The 26,816-nt window shown below is 36.6% G+C and overlaps 1 protein-coding gene across 1 annotated transcript in view; it reads right to left on the minus strand.

Annotated features, from left to right (window-relative positions):
• Positions 1-26,816, minus strand: part of LOC136866044 (acyl-CoA synthetase short-chain family member 3, mitochondrial) — a 231,289-nt gene that overhangs the window by 17,576 nt on the left and 186,897 nt on the right. The window contains exon 11 of the mRNA XM_067142670.2: positions 20,454-20,599. Coding sequence (XP_066998771.2) covers positions 20,454-20,599 — 146 coding nt within the window. The remainder of the gene's footprint in view (positions 1-20,453; positions 20,600-26,816) is intronic.

Consider the following 26,816-nt stretch of genomic DNA (forward strand, 5'->3'; position numbering starts at 1 on the left):
AGTTGGTCTAGGAGGTTTGCATAGTATTGCCCCGTAATTGTTTGGCCAGTAGGAAGATAATCTATCAGCAGAATGCCTTTTGCATCCCAGAAAACTGAGGCCATGACCTTTCCGGCTGAATGCACTGCCTTTGCTTTCTTTGGTGGTGGTGAATCAGCATGTTTCCACTGCTTTGACTGCTGTTTTGTCTCTGGGGTATAGTAGTGGACCCAAGTTTCATCTGTAGTCACAAACCGACGCAAAAAATTTTGTTGGTTGCACTGAAAACGGGCAGACTTTGTTCGGACATTTCCAATCTGGTGCGTTTATTGTCCAATGTCAAGAGCCACGACACCCATCTTGCGAATAATTTTTTCATACCCGATTCTTCGGTTAAAATATAATATACCCATTCAGAAGACATCCCTACAGCTTCAGCAATCTCCCGCACTTTCAGTCGATGATCCTCCATGACCATTTTATGCACTTTTACGATAAATTCTGGGGTCGTAACACTTTTTGGCCGTCCACCACGTGAATCATCACCCAAGCTCTCCCGACCAAATTTAAACTCGCCGGTCCACTTGGCAACAGTTGAAAATGAAGGAGGAGAGTCCCCCAGTGTGTTCTGAAAGTCGCATGAATTTCCTTTGGTTTCATACCTTTCTTTATAAAGTATTTAATCACTGCTTGAATCTCAGTTTTTTCCATTGTCACAAATCACTACGCGGGAACAACAACAAAGAGTCGTCACTACCACACTCCTGCAGCTAGAGCACTGACGCGCCACGTGTTCACTCACAAAGGATGTGTGATTATTGCGCGGGAACCTCGTTGCTCTAGCACTGACATCTAGCGGTGATTCTGAGAACTTTTCAAACCATCCTCGTAGGATGTAGAACACCAACCACCCTTCATAAAAAAAAGTTTGTGCCTGAAATAGTTTCGGAAGAATGGATATTTTATTTTTGAGTCAAACACTATCTAAATCCCTTAGGGGAGTAATATTTTGAAGTATACAATATTTTACACCTAGGACGTAAAAGAACACCCTTCTCGTAAAATTACAACTTTGTATGTCAAACAGTTTTGGAGGGATGAAAAATTTCATTTACGGAGCTAACCTCATTTAACATTTTAGGGTTGGAACATTAAAAATTATTTTTTATTTCATGCTTAGGATTTGAAATTGGAATTTTGTCTTCATATGTTAAACCATTTTGTAGGAAGGAATGAATATATTTGTTTTCGGATCTTAACCCCCATTTAACTGCGGTTAAATTTGTTTCAAACCTTCTGTTATTTAACGCCTAGGATATCATTTGAAATTTTAACTTCATAATTCAAATGGATGCCTGCTGTCATTTCTTGATGGATACAGTACTTTTGTGTCCATCTCTTGGCACAGGCCAGAGTAAAGTGTAGCTTCCACCGAAGTCTCAGTCAACATCCATGGCTGTGACAATATGGAAGTTGCTGGGGTATGGGTAGTGCTGAGTAATGACATTCAGAGCATGACTAGTGCATCTGAGTGTTATGAAAGATGCTGCTCATAGGGTCAGTTGTGCTGCAATCGTACTTTCTGACCCAGTGAGGAAAGCAATGGCAAACTACCTCACTCCTCATCTTGCCTAGTACGCCTCATTTTGGTGCTGCCATTGGTTTTTGGGGTTTCCTTATAACCGCATAACCTTTGGTGGTGCTATTTGAGGATCCAACCAGCCTCTAGGCTGATGACCTAACAGACAGACAGACAATTCAAATGGTTTCGTATAAATGCATATTTTTGTCATCATTCCTCACCCCCAGACAAAATCCCCTTAGGGGTGTATTGTTTTAAGTCCACTTCTTCTTTGTATCCTCATAAAAGTAATTCAAATACTTTTACACCCCCTTAACCCTAGAAGTGCCAAGTGTATTTCCCTAAATGCCAGGCCATTTTTGCATGCATTACACATTTATGATCTTAACAAATTTCATCACGCTTAAATAGAGAAAAGTTAGACATGCAGCACACCATATTATTCAGAAAGCTTCATTTAACAAGCTTATATAAGTATTATATAATTTACTTGCTTATCTGATGCATATCAGGCGATCAGAATTTTGGAAAAGTAAATAAAAAAAACTTTTTAATATTTTCAAGTTCACCATTAGTAATAACAAAACACTCATTTTAAAAATCATTTTAAAAATATACAAAACATGCAAAATTTCTTCTGGTTTTTAAAAATATTAAGTTCTCAAAATTAAACACAGGAATAAAATCACAAAAGAATCAAAAAGTTCCGAGCTGCACACAGTTCCGTCAGCCACCGAGCACTACTGGGAGTCATTCTCGGAGAATTTTCTTTTCCTGCAGGCCTCATAGGCCTCCAGAAATGCTGCAATTTATGAAAACATTCACGGTACAGCCCATGTTTATTAGAATGGCAATGTATTTTTTCACTCCAGAGACAGTTACATCACACCAGGATCGTATACGATAAAAAGCCTTCATTTTCTCCAGAATCTCTTTTAGGTTTAATTTTTTCGCTAATTGCTTCCAAATAAAATCCGTAAAGAACAAGTAGATATAGATAATGGATGTACTGTTTCTGTGAGGACAGTTCCTAATGCCAGGATCCCTTACGCGGAACTTCTCGGAAACATTGACCTCCTGTTCGGGTGGATAAACCCTGCATCATTTTGGTGTTACAGAATCAGTACCTATACATATAAAATAAGAGTTTTGTCTGTACATTGCTCAGAATTTGAAAAGAATGGTATTTCTGTGTCGGTCATGTCCATAGTAACAAGGAAATGCACTTTTTACTTTTCCGTAATTTCTGCCTGCCTGCCTGCCTGTCTGTCTGTCTGTCTGTCTATCTGTCTGTCTGTCTGTCCACCATCACTAGAAAACGGCTAAAGAGAACCTAATGAAAATCGGTACGCAAAGTCGGAGAATAAGTCGCTAAAATCTAAGCCATAAATAATTTTATTCACGCTGATAGCAATGGTAGTTTAAGGGAAGGTCTAAAATTTAATTTTCAAATATTTATGTTATTAGTGGTCCTGTCTTAATAAAAATTTGTGTGCAAAGTCGGGCAGTAAGTCGCTACAATCTAGGCTATAAATAATTTTATTCACGCTGAGCAAAATGGTAGTTTAGGAGAAGGCCTAAAATTTAATTCTTAAATATTTACGTTATTTGTGGTCCTATCTCATTGAAAACTAGTATAAAAGTCGGAGAATGAGTCACTACAATCTAGGCTATAAATCATTTTGTACCGAGCTTGATAGCTGCAGTCGCTTAAGTGCGGCCAGTATCCAGCATTCGGGAGATAGTAGGTTCGAGCCCCACTGTCGGCGGCCCTGAAGATAGTTTTCCGTGGTTTCCCATTTTCACACCAGGCAAATGCTGGGGCTGTACCTCAATTAAGGCCACGGCCGTTTCCTTCCCACTCCTAGCCCTTTCCTGTCCCATCGTCGCCGTAAGACCTATCTGTGTCGGTGCGACGTAAAGCAACTAGCAAAAAAAATCATTTTGTTCACACTGAATGAAATTATAGTTTAGGGGAAGGCCTAAAATTTAATTCTTAAATATTTATATTATTAGTGGTTGTATCGATAAATACTACATAACCAAAGTTACATAGAATTAAATTTCTGACATTTATGTCCTATACATTTTTACTGTACCGGTTATGATAACACAGATATTCATGAATTTGTATTTTTGTTGCTAAGTCCATATCGACGCCGAGCCACGAGAAAATGGGTTAACAGAATTTAATGAAAATAGGTATATAAAGTCGGGGAATAAGAAACTACAGTCTATAAACAATTTTATTCACCCTGGATGAAATTGTAGTTTAGGGGAAGGTGCCTAAAATTTTAATTTTTAATTACCTATGTTTCTGGTCCTATCAAAAAGTACTACATAACAAAAGTTACAGAGAATACAATTTCCGATCATTTATGTTTTATTCAGTTTTACTGTACCAACTATAATAAGAGTGGTATTTCAGTTGGAAGAAAACTAAATGTGAAGGCCTACAATATTGAAAGCGCATAACATTGATCAACAATAACATTACATTGACCATTGTTTGTTGTGATGTTATATGTCTCTTATGCTGCCTCTCAACTCCGATAGATGGGATTACTGCTGCGTACTGAGTATAATAGCCTGACTGAACATTGGCAGGAAATAGCCGGGGAGTTAGAAAACTTTCTTCTTTAGCATGCCATTCCTCCGGTTCATACATTTTCTGATACAGTTTGTACGTAACACACTGGTTCTTCATAGTACTCCAGTTATTCAATCCTACTCTGTTGAGCTGTTTTGAATGAGCAGTGTGCATACTTAAGGCAGAGGCTGACTTAGTAGTAGTAGTAGTAGTAGTAGTAGTAGTAGTAGTAGTAGTAGTACCTGGTCTAGAATTACAATTTAGGCCTATTCCAAATTATAGCACCACAATTCACTAAATAACTCAAAATTCAAACCCTGAAAAGAGCCATTTCTTAAGAAAATCTTCTTCCTCTCCACTTTTATTAAATTCTACATTCATTTTATTCCAAATTATCAGTGAAAAGGGGGTTTCTCCTCTGGCTTGGAGGAAAAATTTGCTTCGAAGTCAGATAGATTTTTTCTGCCGCCTGTGTAGTGAATTGATATTTTCCCACTCATCGGGTATTCCTAGGAAACAGATTAGTAAAAGGGCATAGCTTTGCCCTAGGAGTCTCCACGATTCGAGCCTCTCCCCGCCAATAAAAGGCGAAGAAAGTTCACTAATCACGGCTGTCTGCGGCCTGGTCATTCCAGCTCTGGAAATTTGGACTGTTAGATCGGCAGTGTAGTCCTGTTCGTTAAAAGTGAGAAAATGTGTTGTGTTTCATTTGATCGAAAATTTCATATGAAAGCACTGCTTTTAATCACACCATTCCTATTGACGTCATTGTTATGTACGATCATTTCAGTTCGGAAAACCACAAAGACAGTCTTTCTGAGGATGTAAAAAGGCAGGTGGAGAGTGAGTGTCTACCATCATAATGAAAACTTCCCAACCTGATTGTGACTGATGGTTTGCAAGCGGGTCAGCATTTACAGTGAAAATTCCCTAACTCAGTCTTCATATGTCAAAAGATGCTTGGTGACATCCCCGCGGCGTTTCTAGGATAACATTAAGAGCTATGCAATTTAATACAATCTTGCTTACAACGTGTACTCTAGAATTCCGTATACAATGTAGAATTCTGTATACAATGTAGAATTCCGTAGCAAAGCACGGGTACATCAGCTAATCATTCAATAAAACGTCGGCAGGCCTGCTCTGTTCATCGGAGTCACTTTCAACTTCAGATTCTGGCATATAATCTTCTCTGCTATCAGAAGAATCATAAGCTAAAGAAAATATGTCGCTGGAAGAGTAAGCATCCCAATGAAAGTTTACACTTCGAAAGAAACAATTTAAAAAATAAACTCAATAATCTGTTGAAAGATAATGAAAGATATTCACAGAAACTAACCAAAACGGCGAGCGAGCGCGAAGTTACATAGCAACTGAGACGACAGGGGTATGAGGAAAGAGTAGCTGACTTTATACCTACGCTGACCTTGACCGAGTCATTTCCGGCTTGTGAGGAATGTGTGATGAAAAACTTGAAGCTTCCTTTTCAACGTCTTAATTGTTAAAATAGCATAAGTGAACAATAAATTATGTTATAACTGATTAAGCCATTGCATGTACTATGCGTCACGTGTGCGACGTTGGCATTCTAGTGAGATCATATTGAGTTGCAAGCGCGACGTTTGGCAGTTCTAGGGTTAAGTTGATTCCACCCCCCTCCCCCGCCACAAAATACGTGTGTCTTTATTTTTAAAGGAGATTCCAAATACAAATGTCCATGTCTGTAACATCTTTAATTTTTGAGATATAAGTATCCTCAAACAAAGAATTCAACTCATTTTTCAATTCATTTATCTCTCCCTCCCCATTAAGAATATGTGTTTTTTTTTTAAGAGATTCCAAATACAAATTTTCATGTCCGTGTCATCTTCAGTAATTGAGATATAAGTGTCCTCATAAAAATAATGCATCCCCTTTTACAGTCCTTTCTACAACCCCCACCCCTTAAATGTTCTTTCCGAAACAAAAATGCATGTTACTGTGTGTTTAAAAGATTAAAAATACCAATTTTCATGTCTGTAATATGTGGTAAGTTTTTTTGAAATACTGTAGATTTGCTCATTTCAAAAATTCACCCCCTTTAACACTTCCCCTTATGGATTTTCAGAAAACAAATTGTGTGTGTTCTTTTACATTTACAGGAGATCCAAATACCAATTTTCGCGTCTGTAACATCTCCAGTATTTGATATATAAGTATCCTCATAGAAATAATTCAACACTTCCTTCAGTTCTTTTGACCCACCCCACCCCCTTAAGTAGATTTTCTGAAAACAAAAGAATACATGTTTCTTTATTTTTCAAGAAGATTCCAAATACAAATCTTCATGTCTGTAACATCTTCAATTTTTGAGATATAAGTATCCTCATAAAAAGAGCTCAACTCATTTTTCAGTCCCTTTTACAACCCCCTTAAGTGAATTTTTTGAAAACAAAAATACATGTTTCTTCATTTTTTAAAGGAGATTACAAATACCAATTTTCATGTCTGTAATATCTTCAGTTTTGGAGATATCAGTATCCTAAAAAATTAACTCAACCCCTTTTTCAGTAATTTTACCTCCCCTCTTAAGTGTTTTTGCAAAAACAAAAAATATGTGTTACTTTATTTTTAAAAGAGATAAAACATACCAATTTTAATGTCTGTAACATGTTAAGTTAATGAGATATAATACAGATTGCTCATTTTAAAAATTCACCCCTTTTAACACTTCCCCTTAAGTGGATTTTCAGAAAACAAATTATGCATGTTCCTTTACTTTTACAGGAGATTCCAAATACCAATTTTCATGTCTGTAACATGTTATGTTTTTGAGATATATCTTAGATATACTCATTAAAAAATTCACCCCATTTGTGGACTCCTGTTTACCCACTCTTACGAAAAGATTTTCCAAAAACAAAAAATATGTATTTCCTTATTTTTACAGAAGATTTCATATACCAATTTTCAAGACTAATATCTTCAGTTTTTGAGATATATGGATCCTCATAAAAGGTACTCAGCCCATTTTTCATCTTTTTTCACACCCGTTAAGAGGATTTTCTGAAAACAAAAAAATATGTGTTTCCTTATTTTTAAAAATTTTAAATACCAACTTTCACATCTTTAAACTGTCAAGTTTTTGAGATATAGATATGATATTTTAAAAATTAACCCCCCTTTCCATCCCCTTAGCAACGGAATATCCGAAAATCCTCCCTTAGTGAGTACCTACACTATAATATAAATGTATCCTCAAAATTTCATTTCTTTACGTTCAGTAGTTTTGGCTCGGCGGTGATGAATCAGTCAGTCAGTCAGTCAGTCAGTCAGTCAGGACATGTTATTTTATATATATACTAGCAATTATGCGGCTTCGCTTGCGTGGATTTTGTAATTTGATCAAAGTAATTGTACCAAGACATTACTTGAAAATTCCTAAAGTATAAAAACTCACTCAAAAATTGAATTTCATTTACCCAAGAAATTCTTTATAAACCATGTTTGTGGTATTACCATTTGGGGCTAAGACGACCATGCAACATAGAAGTGTACATGTGAGAAACAGTCTTCTCTCAAGTCGAAAAAATAAATACATGTTTCTTTATTTTTAAAGGAGATTTCAAATACCTATTCCAACATCTGTAACATTTTCAGTTTTTGAGATATACGTAAGTATCCCCATAAAAAGAATTCAACCCTTTGATCAGTCCTTTCCCCACCCCCACCCCAATCTAATTATATTTTCCGAAAACAAAAATACGTGTTTCTTTATTTTTAAAGGAGATCCCAAATACTTATTTTCACGTCTGTAACACTTTCGGTTTTTAAGATATAAGTATACTCATAAAAATTAATTCAACTACTTTTCACTTCCTTTCATACCCCATTAAGTGCCTTCTCCGAAAAAGAAAGGTACATGTTTCTGTATTTTTAAAGGACTTTCCTGTAAATGGCTTTTCTGAAAACAAAAATATACGTGTTTCATTATTTTTAAAGGAGATTCCAAATACCAGTTTTCATGTCTGTACATCTGTAACACCTTCAATTTTTGAGATAAACGTATACTCATAAAAATAATTCAACTTCTTCTTCACTTCTTTCCACCCCCATCCCGCCTTAAGTGGACTTTCCGAAAACAAAACAAAGTTTCTTTATTTTGAAAGGAAATTCAAAATACCAACTTTCATCGTCTGTAACAGCTTCAGTTTTTAAGATAAAGTATCCTCATAAACATATTTCAATTCCTTATTTACTTATTTTCAACCCCACACCCCTTACATCGATTTTCCGAGAAAAACAAATGCTTATTTCTTTATTTGTAAAGGAGATTCCAAATACTAATTTTCACGTAAATCAACTCATTTTTCACCCCAGCCCGTTAAGTTGATTTCACACCCCCGCCAAAAATGCTTGTTTCTTTATTTTTAAAGGTGATTCTATATACAAATTTTCACATCTTTAACATATTTCGTTCTTGAGATATATGTATCCTCATACAAAGAATTAAACTAAGTTTTCAATTCATTCATCCCCCTTAAGGGGACTTTCCGAAGAGTAAAGGACACGTGTTTCTTTACTTTGAAAGAAGATTCCAAATACAAATGTTCTTGCCTCTAACATCTTCAGTTTTTGAGATAAACCATCTTCATAAAAATAATTCAACTCCTGTTTCACCCCAACCCGTTAAGTTGATTCCCACCTTCCAAAAATGCATGTTTCGTTGCTTTTAAAAGAGATTCCAAATACAAATTTGCACGTGTGTAATATTAAGTTTTGAGATATAAGTTTCTCCATAAAAATAATTAAACTTTTTCACTTCCTTCCACCCTCCTCCCTTAACTGAATTTTCCGGAAACCAAAAGTACTTGTTTCTTTATTTATAAAGGATCTTCTAAATGCCAGTTATCACTACTGTAACATCTTCAGTTTTGAGATATATGTATCCTAATAAAAAGGAATTAAACTCCTTTTTCACTGCCTCCGCCCTCAAGTTGATTTCCCCCCCAAAATGCGTGTTCCTTTATTTTTAAAGGAGACTCCAAATACTAATTTTCATGCCTGTAACATTTTTAGTTTTAGAGATATAAGTATCCTCGTACAAAGAATCCAACTGATTTTTCAATTAATTCACCCCCTTAAGAGAATTTTCCAAAGACTAAAGATTACGTGTTTCTTTACTTTGAAAGAAAATTCCAAATAGAAATTTTCATGTTTGTAACATCTTCAGTTTTTGAGATATAAGTATCCCCATGAAAAGAATTCAACTCTTTTTTTCACTCCACCCCCGCCCGTTAAGTTGGTTTCCCCCCACCCAAAAATGCATGTTTCTTTATTTTTAAAGGAGATTCCAAATACCAATTTCCTAACCTTCAGTTTTGAGATATAAGTTTCTCCAGAAAAAGAATTCAATTTTTTTCACTTCCTTTCACACTCCCCACTTAAGTGAATTTTCCAAAAACAAATAGTACCCGTTTCTTTAAAAGAGCTTCCAAATACGAAGTATCACAACTGTAACATCTTCAGTTTTTGAGATATATATATCCTTGCAAAAGGAATTCATCTCCGTTTTCATTCCCCCCCCCTACCAAGTTCATCCCCCCCCCCCAAAATGCATGTTTCTTTATTCTTAAAGGAGATTCCAAATACCTGTTTTCACATTTCTAACATCTTTAGATATTTTGGTATATATATTCATACAGATAATTCAACTAATTTTTCAATTCTTTCATCGCCGCCCCCTCCCCCCTTTAAAGGTTTTTCCGAAAATGAAAGAATACATGTTTCCTTGTTTTAAAGGAGATTCCAAATACCAATTTTCACATCTGCAACATGTTAAGTTTTTTATATATACTGTAGATATGCTAATTTTAAGAATTCACCCCCTTTTTCAGTTCCCCGTAAATGGATTTTCAAAAAAAAAAAAAAATTCTTTACTTTTACAGGAAATTCCAAATACCAGTTTTCAAATCTATGATATGTTACCTGTCTGAGATAATTTGCAGATATAGTCTTTTTTTTAATTCTCCCCATTTGTCACTCCTGTTCATACAGATAATTCAGATATTCATGGGATTATCCAAAAACACAAAAATACGTGTTTCTTTATTTTCAAAGGAGATTACAAATACCAATTTTCATGTCTGTAAATTCTTCAGTTTTTGAGATATAAGTCTCCTCATAAAAGGTCTTCAATTCATTTTCCCCCAGTTTTCACCCCCTTATTGAGATTTTCTGAAAACAAAAAAATACGTGTTTCTTTATTTTTAAAGGAGATTCCAAATACCAATTTTTATGTCTGCAAACTTTTTAAGTTTTTGAGATACAGATATCCTCAATTTAAAAATTTACCCCCCTTTTCACCCCCTTAACAACGAAATATCCAAAAATCCTCCCTTAGTGAGCACCTACACCCTAATATAAATGTATACCAAAAATTTCATTTCTGTACATCCAGTAGTTTTGGCTCGGCGATGATGAATCAGTCAGTCAGTCAGGACATGTTCTTTTATATATATAGATATAGATATAGATATTACTAAACTGGGTGTACTGACTCAGTATGTAAACTTGTAACCCTGTAACCTTGTTTGACTCCGACTTTTGCCAATGTTCAGAGCGTCCGTGGCTGAGGTGGCAGCACGTCAGCCTCTCACCGCTGGATACCGTGGTTCAAATCCCGGTCACTCAATGTGAGGTTTGTGTTGGACAAAGCTGAGACAGGACAGGTTTTTCTCCGGGTACTCCAGTTTTCTCTGTCATCTTTTATTCCAGCAACTCTCCATTCTCATTTCATAGCATCTATCAGTCATTAATAAATCACTTTGGGAGTGGCGACCCCATCGTCCTAATAGCCTATATATGATTCATTTCATTACATCCTTGACCCTGTCAATGACTGGAAAACAGGTTGTATGTTTTCATTTTGCCAATGTATCACAGAATTGCACAGACATTACCAGGGCCCGGATTCTGATGACATGTCATATTTTAAATGGTTCACCACAGACATTGCTAACTTATATATAAATCCTGTTCATGACCCCCGTATTACAGAAATGCATAATTATTAAGTAATTTTTTGTCATTTTTTCTTTATTTTTAGGTCATTTTCTCGCTTTTTGCATCATTATTATGGAATTTATTAAAATATTTTACACGTTTTGAGTAATTTTCTCACATTCTTAATGGTTTATGATGCATTTCTTGCGTATGGTACTGGATATTAACAGAACTGAAAGTGAGGATGAATACCAAGACATGAGAATCTTCACAACTTTGTTCAACTTGGAATATCCACATTCCAGGAGACACACCTGTGCTTGCAGCTAATCCGGAAGCCATGTTGAAATTGAGGGGTAGGAGACAGACAACAGCAGGCCCAGTAATGCCAGTCTGGTTAAGTACCTCAGTGCAACCATATTTATGCTAAGCGGATATGTGTTATCGATTGTTTTTTGAGTGTATTTAAAATACCAAAGTTATCTAGGGCTCTTAACTTCAAACAAACTTCGAGGTCATCGACTCCTTAATGTGTTCAAAAGTGCCTCTATCTCCTCCGTATTTCTCAAATTGAATGGTAGTCCAAATGATTCAATAATTGTTCAGTTAGCACTGGAAACTTCAGAAATACTCATGGATCAAGGGTTGACTCCATCAAAAATCCTATTCATTTCCTTTTTATACTAATGTCCAAGGCCCAGAGTTTGATGACCTAAAAATGTTTAAATGATGGCTTATAAAATGACTGTAAATATCCCATAAAACTGACCAAAAATCTGAATGAAACTGATATAATTTCATCACACAAAATTCAAACAGACTAGGCCATTGTATTATTTAATTTATTTTCCGGGTTGAACCGTGTTGTACTTGTACGCATATCACGTACAGTTTGCCGACGTTTCGAATACATTCTTGACAAAGAATACTGCAATGTATTCGAAACGTCGGCAAACTGTACGTGATATGCGTACAAGTACAACACGGTTCAACCCGGAAAATAAATTAAATAATTCTTCACACCGTGGAAGCTTCACTTCTAGGCCATTGTATGTTGAAATGATTTTAATAGATACCTAATATAATTTAATTATTATTTGACAAATATGAATTATTTGCACACAAATACTGTTTATTATTTCAGTCTATTGTTTGGCACTCAAGGAAAATAACGCTTCATGGTATGTGGAACTTTAAGGCTACAATATCTGAAGAACAAAACAGAGAGAATTTCACCGTTAGGTACTCAAATTCTTGATTGGATTGGAGATAATAAGAAAAATGTGCACTTAGAATACATGACAGTCTATACAGGCTTATCTCACTCTGCGTTACAATAGATGATTCTGATCATTCGTAGATTCTCACAGGAAGACGATTGTCGAAAAGCTCCTTTCAACGTCTATGAATGCTATTGGAGCATACTTGAAGTGCACGAAATCAATGGATTAAGTTCTTCTTGAATGGCAAGAATGTTGAAATCTTCACCCGCCAAAATCCGAGAGGTGAAGCCACAAAACATTAAAACCCAAGTTCTTGACAAGAACACGTTTCAGTTCATCTGACACTGCCACACCAGAATCACCATGAATGAATTTTAATTTGTCTGTGGATGTTCTGACTAAACTGATAATTTTTCCTAGAGCCACACCTCTTTCCTGAAGATGTGTAATAATTAATTTGCTTTGATGCACACTAGTTTTCCCTGCATTTGCCTATCCGAAAACAATTCTTGAGCCATTTGAATGGCCTTGGCATCTTGTACATCGAAAGAATCTATTACATGCTTCACTGTCTGAAAATGGTCACAATAGTAAATACAGGCACCGATCCATGGACCCCACCATGCAATGCAAGATTGCAGTGGTAATGCAATGTCGGATGCTTGGGATCTGAAAAGTTCCCTGCGTGATGGAGTCTTAGTAAATACCTTCTCAGTTAGGGACACAAGCTTATCAACTTGAGGGAAATTTGATCTGACTTCTTCGGCCACTCTGTAAAAAATGTGAGCTAGGCTGGTTACATGTACCATTTTTGAGTTAAATGCTTTGATTGCAATGGTAGCTTTAACTATGTAAGACGCTGCATCAGTCACAAGGAGCAGAACATCCTCATACCTTACACCCTCAGGCCATAATAGTCCCATTGATTTTTCGAAGAGGCGACATATTGTAGAATTGTTCACAGATTGCAAAACTTTGGTCATGAGCAAAAATATTTTTCCAGGCCTTTCTACTTCTAACGTACAATGTAACAGGCCTCTACATAACTGGTTTCATTGTTGCTTTATGTGTTGTTCTATGTGTGAAACAGCATGGAAAGGAATGTGATTGTAGCAGGAGATCTTAATTTACCAAATGTCAATTGGGAAAGTAATGTGAATGACAGGAAGTATGACCAACAAATGGCAAATTGCAAATAAGTTAATATGGGAAGGATAGCTGATTCAGAAAGTGATGGAACCAAATAGAGGGAAGAATGTTTTGAATGTGGTACTGGTAAACCCAGATGAGCTCCATAGAGAAACCGAAGTAATAGATCGTACTAGTGATCACGAAGCTGTTTTTGTCATAGTTAAAAATAAATGTGATAGAAAGGAAGGTCTTAAAAGTAGGACTATTAGACAGTACCATACGGCTGATAAAACAGACATGAGGGTGTTTTTAAAAGTATCTATGATCAGTGGAAATCGGTCAATAAAAATTCAAAACAGACTCTCAGATGAAAACAGGTTTGTACCTTTAAAGGTGGTAAAGAATGGTAAATACCCACTTTATTATAATAGAGAAATAAAGATACTAAGAAGGAGGTGCAGATTTTAAAGAAATAGAATTAGAAATGATTGTGGAAGTAAGGAGAAATTGAAGGAACTTACTAGGAAATTGAATCTAGCAAAGAAGTCAGCTGAGGATAACATAATGGCAAGTATAATTGGCAGTCATACAAATTTTAGTGAAATATGGAAGGGTATGTGTAGGTACTTTAAGGCAGAAACAGGTTCCAAGAAGGACATTCCAGGAATAATTAATGAACAAAGGGAGTGTGTATGTTAGGATCTTCAAAAGGCAGAAGTATTCAGTCAGCAGTTTGTAAAGATTATTTGTTACAAAGGTAATGTCCAGATAGAGGAGGTGACTAATGCTAAACAAGTATTAAAATTTACCTATGATAACAATGACATTTACAATAAGATACAAAAGTTGAAAACTAGAAAAGCGACTGGAATTAATAAGATTTGTCATTAAAATAAATATATATATCTTTTTAAGCAACCTATGACAATTTTTCATGTTGGTAATTGGTGTTCAAGTGTTTGTCATGTGCATTATTCTTTGGAAAAATGGGCATTGTTTTCTTACATCCCTTTTATACGGGGCAGAGTGTATTTTTAGCGATAATATAGATGTGTGATGAAGCTAATTTTTAGTCTGGAAACTGTTAAGCATTATTGTGTGAAATGCGAAGATATCAATAGGTTATGGGCCCAGAGCACCACAGTGCATCACAGACCATTTAAGCAGGAATAGAGTGACAATAATTTATGAATGAAGCAAGTTGTGACATTAATAATGGCAGGAAAAATTGGCAGCATCATGGACCAGGGAAGAAACACTAAATAGGAACATGGCTGAGCTTACATTAGAAGTATAGTATGAGGATATGAGTTTACTTTAGTTAAGAGGTGTCCTCTGTTGTTGCTGTTAGGCAAGTTCATTAATAAAGTGATCGTTTAATATCTTGTAACTCAGGTCACACATATAAGATGCCCCAACGTAATTCGTCGGGGAAGAACAACGATTCCGCTTCGAAGTAGCTCCAATGACATCACAAAAATTTGTGAATAGCTTCCTCCATCTGACACGCACAATGAAAATGCATCAAAGTCGTGCAGCACATCTATGTTTCATAGTTAAGAAATATCCGCCTCCATAGCATTCTGCATCTCCAGTGACATCGCCCAAATACATGAACAGTTTTGTAAATCCAATGTGTGCATTGCATGCATGGATCAGCCATGTGATATCCCTGCGTTCTGTAATTAAGACCATCCGCCAGCATAATGGTTAGCACAATTACCTGTCATTCTCTGAGACCTGAGTTTGATTCCAAGTACTGCCAGAGATTTAGGAATGGCAGGAAGGTTGATAAGCAGTAAAATGGTACACACAGCCCACCTGCATTGGGCGTGTGGCTAAAAAGAGCTGCACCACCTCAGGATGAGGACATGAGTTTACTTTAGTTAAGAAATATTCTCGGTTGTTGCTATTAGGCGAGTTCATTAATAAAGTGATCATTTTAATATCTAGTAACTCAGACCAATATGGGTAATGTTTTGAGAAGTAGGTTTAAAGTGTGATTAAAACAATCCAATCATAATGATTGTTTTACTTGTCAATGTACCTAACAAATAATAATGTTATTGGTTACATGACCCACTAACTATTTTTTTGGTTTTCGGAGATGCCAAATAAATCATATTATGCATTAATAAAAACATGGTGACAGCGAATGTACAGAATTAAACATTATGATAGTAAAACGCATGCCTCCATACCTTTGGATATCCATAAACACGGCAAGCTTTCCTGATTTTTATTTTTTCTTGACTGTGTTCTGAGCTGTCACTGGAGATATGGCATGGAATGACATTAGTAGACTAATAAGCGAAAATTCGCTGAATCTCTGCAAGAAGATACAATCGGAAACAAAAAGATCTTATTCCAGTGGGTTAAAAAGAAGAAAAACCCAGGTGAAGCAGGATATATTGCAGAGGTGGGGAAAATGCTTTGAACAGCTTTACAATGTTGCAAAATACCTCGGTACAAGGAGAAATTGAAGAACCAGATTTAGTGCAGATGGAAGATAAGGAAAACAAGGTGTCCATGGCAGAGATTCAGTGGGCCACTAAAAGAATGAAATGAGGCAAGGCAGCTGGAATTGACGAGTTTACCATAGGAATGATAATAGCAGCAGAAGTAGTTGGTCTACAGTGGTTGTATAGACTCTTCAGAGTGATGTGGAGAGAAAAGACTGTTCCAAAAGAGTGGACGAAAGCAGTCATTATACCAATTTTCAAGTAAGGTGACAGGAAGCAATGTGAAAATTACAGAGGAGTGATACTGATACCTCATACAGCTAAGATCCTTGAAAGAATCTTGTATAGACAAATAAGAGACAGAGTAGAGGGAAAATTGGGAGAACATCAGTATGGATTCAGAAGAGGCGGGAGCACATTTGACCCAATATTTACATTGCATCAAATGATGGAAATGTATTGGGAATATTGAAAGGACATGGTAGTAACGTTTCTAGATATTGAAAAGGCATATGACAGTGTCCAAAGGAATTTTGTATGGAAAACATTGGGAATGAAACAATGCAGATTGTAACAGCATTTTATCAAAATTGTAAAAGCTGTGTTAGAACCAAAGTAGGTCAAACTGAATAGTTCAGAGTTGAGACAGGCTTAAGACAGGGAAGTGTATTGTCTCCCTTATTCTTCGTTATCAACATGGATAGAAATCTACATAATATCGAGGTGAAGATGATGGATGAGCAAATAAAGTCAATGTTCTTTGCTGATGACATTGTAGTTTGGGGAGATAATGAAGAGGAAGTACAGACGCCAGTTGATTTATGGAATGAGGAGATAAGAAATTTTGGAATGAAGATTAGTACTGGGAAATATAAGACTTTGATCATGACAAGAGGTAATGGAAAATCCAGGGGAGTGATAAAAATAGGAAATGAACCTCTTGAAGTAGTGAAAAATTTTAAATATTTGGGCAGCACGAATCACAAGATGGAAATTTGGATGGAGAAATCAATTTAAGAATACAGCAGTCTGCAAGTTTCTACCAGTGTGTGAGAGACATTGTATGGAACAAAGATGTGCCACTGAAGTGCAAGAAGGTTTTATACTCATCTTATTATAAACCTATAGAGACCTATGCTTCAGCAGCCTGGACGTTAACTAAGTGGAACCAAAGTAAGATGCAAGCAGCTGAAATGAGGTTCTTGAGGAGCATACAGAGAAAGACAAGACGAGATAGAATAAGAAATGAGGAAATAAGGAGAAGCGTGGGAGTGTGTAAACTTCAAGAAGAGATTGATATAGCAAAGCTAAAATGGTTTGGACACTTGATGAGAATGCCAGGAGAGAGAATACCAAAGAGAACATTCATGGATACAGAGACTGGAAAGAGGCCTAGGGGATGTCCTAGAATGAGATGGAGGAGCTCTGTTGTGGACTTTATTGCAAATAGAGGAGTCGATAGCAGTAAAGTACTAGAAGAGGAATGGTGGAAAAATCGAGTAAGGTGGAGGGCTTTGGTACACTACCCTACCCAGAGAGAATCTGGAAAAGGGAATGGAAGAAGAAGAAGAAGAAGAAGAAGAAGAAGAAGAAGAAGAAGAAGAAGAAGAAGAAGAAGAAGAAGAAGAAACTTCAGTGAAGCTTTTTAAAGTAGGAAAGATCATAATATAAAGATAAAATTAGAATTCAAGAGTACAAATTGGGGCAAATATTCATTTATAGGATGAGGAGTAAGGGATCTATATATTTTAAAAAATAGGCTGATTTTTGTTACTGCAAGTTTGAGAGAACAGTTGAACCGATTGACATTGTAAAGCATTCTGACGAAAGCTCTTAGCCTGTAGATTTGCAGAGTGTATTTGAAAGTATAACAATTTCTGGCTTATCTTTTTAACTGTTTTGATTCTTATCAAGAAAACATTCCACCTTTACAATACTTAAAAATGTATTCTTTAAAATAAAATTAGATGAACATGTTTCGTCCCTCCTGGGGACATCATCAGCCTCACAATGTACAAAAATTACAAGGTATGCACTGTCTGGTATGGCATCTCCTCGCTGTAGTCTACATAACTGAGCAGTCAGTCATGGACTCGTGGTTTGTCAAGAGTATTTCAGATACAGTTTTTAGGTTTGCTTAGCTGAATGGTGACAGTCCCAATGGCAGCTGGATGATACAAGATATGTATAGTGCAACTTGTGAATATGCACAGTTATCACTTACTTTTATTATTTGAAAGGTTCAACTATTTCCCAGACAATCTGGTCTTCCAAAAAGACAAAGTTCGATGGAAAACAAAATAACCTAAAACTAAAATTACCGTAAATCAAAAACACAACAATAACTCTAACGCTACAAAATATTTCGTAAAAACCGAGTGAGTGGCCGCGGTTTGGTTTGTGTAACTGTAAGTTTGCATTAGGGAGAGAGTGGGTTTGAACCCCACTGTTGGTAGCTCTGAAGGTGGTTCTCCATGGTCCTATTTTCTTACAAGGCGAATGCTTGAGGCTGTATGTTAATTAAGGCTATGGTTGGTTCCTTTGCACTGCTAGCCATTTCCTACCCCATCATTGCCATAGACCTATCTGTGTTGGTGCAACATAAAAAAAATTAAAACAAAAAAGTTTCATTTATCGTCGCAATAAGAACATCTAAGAAAATTCACTTCACACATCATTAACAGGTAATACAAATCCTAAAAGTAAGCGTTCAAAAAAAAGTACCCAGGCAGCACATGGAGCAATTATACATCAAGACACATTATTTGACCTATTTATAACAAATGCTGCAGAGCAGTACAGGTTCTTTAGTTGGAATAAATTATCAAGGGAAATGTTTGATAAATTTCTAAGTTCTTCAAAAACATTTAAGAAAAGGTTAGGTAAACAATTTATAGGGAATTGCCACCTCGGCGATAGCCCTAAATGCAGATTGATTGATTGATTGATTGATTGATTGATTGATTGATTGATTGATTGATTCATTCATTCATTCATTCATTCATTCATTCATTCATTCATTCATTCATTCATTCAAGTTCAAATCATTAGCTGCCTGACATGAGAGATAACAAACCTCCAGGCAACCAATCATTGACTCTAGGGAAGTACAAATAAGATAATGAACCAACTGTTTGATGTGATCCTAATTTTAACCCTGGAAACTGGAAGCTTACTCATCTGTTTCTAAGGGGCACTATACTGAAAATTAAATCATTCTATGCACTATAAAAATATTCTTTCTTGTTGGAGTTCTAAAGCAGTAATAATCTCTACAACATATTGAAGCAGAAGGGGTTGTTCTCTACACAGAGCATTTCTAAGCTGGACCAACAAACTTCAAGGTCAGTTAGAGAACCTTCTTTTAGGCAAATTCTTTTAAGGAACAAATAGTTCAAGATGTATCACTTCAATACTACAAAATATTTGACCATTAATGGGACAAACGTATACGTACTTCATGAGTGAATTTATTAAACAAACCATTTTTTATAATGGTTGTCATTTTACCAAAGCAATAAAGAATGAAGTAGAACAAACTGTACAAAAACAGTTCAAACTTTAATGGCAGATGTATACAAATTTGTTGTTTCAAAAAACTGTTCTCACTACTACTGCAGGAACTGGAACATTGTCAAATGTGCCTGGCATGTCACTGATTTCACCAGCTGATATTGCTGCTACAGAATCTTCTTTTATTAGAGTCAACAGCAGTTTCACAAACTAACACACCTCCTTTCCATTTTTCTCTCTGATTAGTGTTATATAGAGGATGGTTGCCTAGTTGTACTTCCTCTTAAAACAATAATCACCACCACCACTCATAAAGTAACAACTTATGTGATCCCACAAAAAGAAATCAAGTACTGTAGGTTCCTTTCCTCACATTCAACACTCTACACTTCCTCCATTCCAATTACACGCAGGTTCATATCATATGGTGCAAGTAGGGGCAAAAGATCTCTATAGGTCGACGCCCCGAACAAATAGCATTTAAAAAAAAGTACTGTAAGTTAAGGTGAATATGCTTGGCTGGCAACAGGTTTATCTTGATCCCTTCAGTAATTTCCAAACATAGTAAGATGACAATGCACATTGTTCCCAAAGTAAACTGGTTTTGTGTTGTGCTGTAACCACATTGGTTGTCTGATGTTAAGAGAAACCATTTCCAATAGCACAAGCAGAACCTCTTGCAAGAATATCAAGTATATTGTTGACATTGAGTCATTGTGCAAAAGTATATGGTCCTACAAGAAAATGATTACAATCCCTGGCCAAACATTGACACCAGACATCATGGAGAAGAATATTGCCTAATGTTGACAGTAGATCTTGTAACAATTGAAGGATTGTGCAGCACCTATATGTTCCATAATAAGAAGGGTCTAAAAGGGTTTTCTTCATGATCTCAAAGGTTTTCGGTCTAATTTAGAAATACTCTAGATTTATTCAATTCACATTGCTGAAAATGACCTTGAAGTAAGCAGGCTTTGCTACTGTACCGGGAACTTGGAGAAATAGATCTGCTTAAACCTCTCTGGAGCCTTGTACAGTGTGGACATGGTTCCTGGTGGGAGTGGTAGCTTACACACGATACGGCCCAGCTCCAGGTTGTCTGCTTTGCTCCCATCCTGACGAAGTACCATCACTAGAACATTATTCATCAATGTTAATACATGACATATTGCCTAATTTTATACAGGATAAGCTCAGTTTCAAATTTATACTCTGCTGCCATCCTAGCCTAGTGTTAACATGAAATTCAGCAGCAGTCCATACTGAAAATTGTCATAACCTAAAACATTCATCTTGAATACACAAGCCCCAGTACAAGCTAATATGCATAATATAATGGAGGATGATCTTGAGTATATTAGCCATAGAAAATAAAACAGTTTTTCTCTTGCAATGGATTAAAATTTAAATTAAATATACAGACAGTCAATATCTTACAATGTTGGAATATGCTTTCCTGTCTTGCTGGGATTGAAATTTTGTCAGTGAAAATAATTTCTTTTATTAACGAGTTGTGAACAAGTTATAACATAATTTAGAACATTATTAACAACTACTGGAATAGTTGCAAAATTATTAAATATGCTAATTAAAACACAATAAACAAACAAATAAAATCATCCACCCATTAGCTGAAGTCACTTAATATTATTTTAACATCTACATGCTCATACTTTTAGGAATACACTGGCAGAAAATGAAATCCCAACACTAAGAATACATTAGTTTAAAGGAATGCAATTTAGGCTAAGCAATTGTCTAGGTCACATATGTATTTGATTAAAGTTTCAAGGTCACAGGTTTAAGTGTGCACAAAAAAACATGTGACATTCTGGTAAAGTGACTACGAGTTTGAATGCAAGCATGCATTGTGTCGTACAGGTGCTGTATGTCATTTTGTGGGATGGAGTTCCATGCCTGTTATACTTGGTCAGTCAAGTCAGCACTGGTTAATGCTAGTATTGGATGACACTGGATTTGTCCTCCTATAATGTCCCATATGTGCTCAATGGGTGAAAAGTCTGGTGATCTCACAGGCCAAGGTACTGGTTGACATTCTGTAGAGCATTGAGTGACAGCAGCAATATGAGGATGAACGTTGGAAAACACCCACTTTGAATACAGTGAATGAATGGCAACAAAACCACTTCAGTCATCAGTTTGATGTACATATCTACTGTCAAGGTTCTTGGAATAACGAGAGTGTTACTGTAGACAAAGGAAATCGTTCCCCAGATCATAACTCCTGGTATACTATGGCCACGATTGGCACCAAGAAGAAACAGCTCTCATCTGAGAACACAACAGATCTCCACTCTGCCCTTCAATGAGCTTTAGCTTGACACCACTAAAGTCGCAGATGGCAGTGATTCGGAATTAGTGGCATGAACCCTGCAAGACATCTGGCTTGGAGCTCTCTCTCAAGTAATCGATTTGTTACTGTTCACTGTGTCAACTGAAACTCTAATGGCTGCTTCAGCTGCAGTATGATCCACTACAGTTTATCAATCTTGTGTTCACAATGTTCCATATTGACAATGTATAATACACAAAATTTCTTTGAAAAAGAGGAAAATTTAAAAAATCCACCTTTGTCAATACAATTCAATATAGCCTATATTAAAAACACTAAAAAGGTCATGATTAAAAACTTTGGTACATGTTTTGGCCAAATATTTAGGCCTTCTTCAGGCACATATTAAAACAATGAATGGAATAAAATGAAAAAATATATGATGTAAAGCTGAAAATACACCGTAAAAATGTCCAACTTGATGAAATAAAAATGGGAAAGTCTTTTTCAAAAATAACATACATTTGGGTTCTTCATTAATCACTTCTTGAATGCTGGAGACAATACATTCTTGTTACATAAATCTATCAATGTTAAAAACTGATAACAACCACTGATGATTAATAAGTAAAGTGGCACACTTGGTTGAAGAATAATTGTGTAAAAAAAAGTTTTCCTTTTTGAAGTCAACACAAAACATTGGCTGGAAACATTGACGTGATAACAGGTATGGCGTTCTATTAAAATCTATAAAGAAAAATGAACAAGTAAAAACCATGCAAAGAACCAAAAAAAAAATTAATTAATTTATTGCTTGTTGAAGATTGAATTAGAATGTAAACAAAGTGTGCACTGCAGGGGGATCTGCCAGGCTGGTGAGTTGGATCAGCTGTCAGCCGAGGAGAACAGGGGAACGGGAGAGGGAGGAGGAGGAGGAGGAGGAAAAAGGAGGGGAGGAATTTAGCATGGAAGTTGTTAGATGCAGGAGAAATTTTAGCTTTCTTACGTTTGTTAAAGAAATATTAAAGCCTAAAAAAGAATGTTGGACTGTCCCAAAATGTCATTTAAATTACAAGCAGAATTATTTCTTTGGTCTAAATGTATGAAAATATTTTCATAGATGCTGAGTAGATTACCTTTCAGTGTTGTTTGTATAAATCAGAAGATCTTTATCAGTGGTCATAAAATTATGATTAATGACGATGACTAATGCTGACGAGGTGTACAGAGCATATTTAAAGCAAACTTGTCATGGTGGCACTGCAAGTAGCACTCTTCATTGACTAGCAAGCAAATTTGAACAGGTGTCATCTTTTATATGTGCAAATACGTCTCTAGCACAACTCCTTCGTGGTGTTGGAATTTCATTTCCCACCAGTGTAATATAGATGTTATTAATATACATACATACATTACCATTATAGGCTGTTATGCCTTTCAGTGTTCAGTCTGCAAGCCTCTGTGAATTAACTGAACGTTGCCACAATCCTCTATTTGCAACTAGTGCTGTGGCCTCATTTATTCCATACCTCTTTAAATCATTAGAAACTGAGTCTAAGCATTGTCGTCTTGGTCTCCCTCTACTTCTCTTACCCTCCATAACAGAGTCCAGTATTCTCTAATTAACCTATCCTCCATTCGCCTCTCATGACCCCACCACCGAAGCTGATTTATGCGTACAGCTTCATCCATCTAGTTCATTCCTAAGTTAGACTTTATCTCCTCATTCCGAGTACTCTCCTGCCATTGTTCCAACCTATTTGTACCAGCCATCATTCTCACTACTTTCATGTCTGTTACTTCTAACTTATGAATAAGATATCCTCAGTCTACCCAGCTTTTGCTCCCATAAAGTAAAGTTGGTCTGAAAACAGACCAATGTAAAGATAGTTTCATCCAGGAGCCGACTTCCTTCTTACAGAATACAGTTGATTGCAACTGCAAAATTCAGTGCATTAGCTTTACTACATCTTGTTTCAATCTCACTTACTATATAATCATCCTGGGAGAACACACAACCTAAATACTTGAAATTATCGACCTGTTCCAGCTTTGTATCACCAATCTGACATTCAATTCTGTTGAATTTCTTACCTACCGACATCACTTTAGTCTTTGAAAGGCTAATTTTCATACCATACTCATTGCACCTATTTTCAAGTTCCAAGATATTAGACTGCAGGCTTTTGGGACAATCTGCCATTAAGACCAAGTCATCAGCATAGGCCAGATTGCTTACTACATTTCCACCTAACTGAATCCCTCCCTGCCACTTTATACCTTTCAGCAGAAGAACCATATAAACTACGAACAGCAAAGGTGAAAGATTACAGCCTTGTCTAACCCCTGTAAGTAACCTGAACCAAGAATTCATTCTACCATCAATTTTTCACTGCAGCCGAATTATCAACATAAAAGCCTTTGATTGATTTTAATAATCTTTTAATTCCATAGTCCCCCAGTATGGCGAACATCTTTTGCCTCGGTACCCTGTCATATGCTTTCTCTAGATCTACGAAACATAAACACAGCTGCCTATTCCTCTCGTAGTATTTTTCAATTACCTGGCCCATACTGAAAATCTGATCCTGACAGCCCCTCTGTGGTCTGAAACCACACTGGCTTTCATCCAACTTCTTCTCAACCACTGATCACACACTCCCTTCCAAGATGCCAGTGAATACTTTGGCTGGTGTACTAATCAATGAGATACCTCGATAGTTGTTGCAATCCTTCCTGTTCCGTTGCTTATAAGATAGGTGCAATGACTGCTTTTGTCCAATCTGAAGGAACCTTGCCAAAACTCCATGCTAATCTTACTACTCTATGAAACCATTTCATCCCTGCCTTCCCACTATACTTCACCATTTCAGGTCTAATTTCATCTATTCCTGCTGCTTTATGACAGTGGAGATTATTTACCATCCTTTCCACTTCCTCAAGCGTAATTTCACCAACATCATTTTCCTTCTCCCCATGAGCTTGGCTGTTCACATTACCACCAGGAAGATTTCGTTTTACATTGAGAAGATGTTCAAAATATTCCTTCCACCTCTCCAGTGATTCCCTGGGATCTATTATGAGTTCACCTGTAGTACCCTAAATACTGTCTATTTCCTTTTTCCCCTCCCTTCCTAAGATTCTTTATTACTGTCCAGAAAGGTTTCCTTGCTGCCTGACATAGCCTTTGCAGGTTATTACCAAAATCTTCCCATGACTTATTTTTGGATTTAACAACTATTTGTTCCACTCTGTTTCTTTCATCAACATACAATTCCCTGTCTGCCTTGGCCCTTGTTTGAAGCCATTTCTGATAAGCCTTCTTTGTACGTTTACAAGCTGCTCTCACTTCATCATTCCTACAAGATGTTCACTTTTTCCCATCGTTACACACAGTTGCTCCTAGGCATTCCCTTGCTGTTTCTACTACAGCATCCCTGTATGCCACCCATTCTCTTTCCATATCCTGAACCTGCTTACTCTTCACTATTCGAAACTTCTCACTAATCGTATCCATGTACTTCTGTCTAACTTCCTCGTCCTGGAGATTTTCTACCCTTATTCGTTTGCAGACAGATTTTACTTTCTCTAACCTAGACTTAGAGATACTCAGTTCACTACAGATCAGATAGTGGTCTGTATCATCGAGAAATCCACAGAAAACTCTTGCATTCCTAACAGACTTCCTGAATTCGAAGTTGGTTAAGATATAGTCTATTATGGATCTGGTACCCCTAGCCTCCCATGTGTAGCAGTGAATGGCCTTATGCTTGAAGAATGTATTCGGAACTGCTAAACCCATACTAGCACAGAAGTCCAGCAAATGTTTCCCATTCCCATCAGCTTCCATATCTTCCCCTCGTTTACTAATCACCCTTTTGTATCCTTCAGTTCTATTTCCCACTATCACATTGAAATCGCCCATTAGCACTGTCCTATCCTTGCTATTGACCCTGGCTATGATGTCACTCAATGCTTCATAAAACTTGTCAACTTTATGCTCATCTTCACCCTCACATGGTGAACACACTGAGACAATTCTCATCCTAATTCCTCCAACTGCCAAATCTACTCATATCATTCACTCATTTACATGCCTAACAGAAACTATGTTGCGTGCAATGGTATTTCTGATAAACAGCCCTACCCCATACTCTGCCCTTCCCTTTCTGACACCTATCAAGTATAATCTCCTATCTCTTCCTTGTTATCTTCCCTTTACCCGAATATCACTTTCTCCTAGCATATCCAGATGCATCCTCTTTGCTGAGTCAGCCAGTTCTACTTTCTTTCTTCCATAAGCCCCATTAATATTGATAGCTCCTCATCAAATTCCATTTTGTTCGCCAAGTTGTTTTCAAGGAGTCCCTCGCCTGTCAAATGGGAGTGGGACTCTGTTACTCCCATAGGTCCGAGGGTTGCTTAAAAGTTCTGAGTTCGGTAAATTCATGAAGCAGGATGCTACCCTACTTGCACATAGTCCAAGTGAGGATCCCTCCTCTAATGGGTTAGGGACCACCGGTGGATTGTATAGTCCTAGCCGTCTGAGCATAAAGAGGGTCATGACTCAGAATATGTCCGAGATGCCCACTCCCATTCCATAGCAACTGGTATCTCGATTCTCAGGACCGCTTACTAGGCTACTCAGCTGTTGCCCATGGTTTACGAACTAGGATGTGACTACAGTTAAGGATTTTGCCATATTTTGATGCATGTTAGGCAAATATTGTGTATGATTCACTTGATCTGTTGTATGTGTATTACAGAGATACTTTATAAATCAGCCTTTTAGAAGTTCACTTTTATCAAATATTGATTACCCTACATGAAATTTGTGTCGGGTTGTGGAGAAAGCAAGTGGACGTCCTCTGGGACATCTGATTTCCCTATCATTTTCATTTAGAAGTGCTTGATATCATTTATTTCTCAGTCTGGAACAGTGTGGTTTTTTATGGGTCAGCATTAGAAAGGTTATACATTTCTTTGCTGGAATAAGGTTCATTGAAGCAAATCTTTATTGATCTTTTTGAGCTGCCGCCCAGATGTTTCTTAAATA

Source organism: Anabrus simplex, chromosome 3 (genome assembly GCF_040414725.1).
Source record: "Anabrus simplex isolate iqAnaSimp1 chromosome 3, ASM4041472v1, whole genome shotgun sequence".
Classification (NCBI taxonomy): Eukaryota; Metazoa; Arthropoda; class Insecta; order Orthoptera; family Tettigoniidae; genus Anabrus; species Anabrus simplex.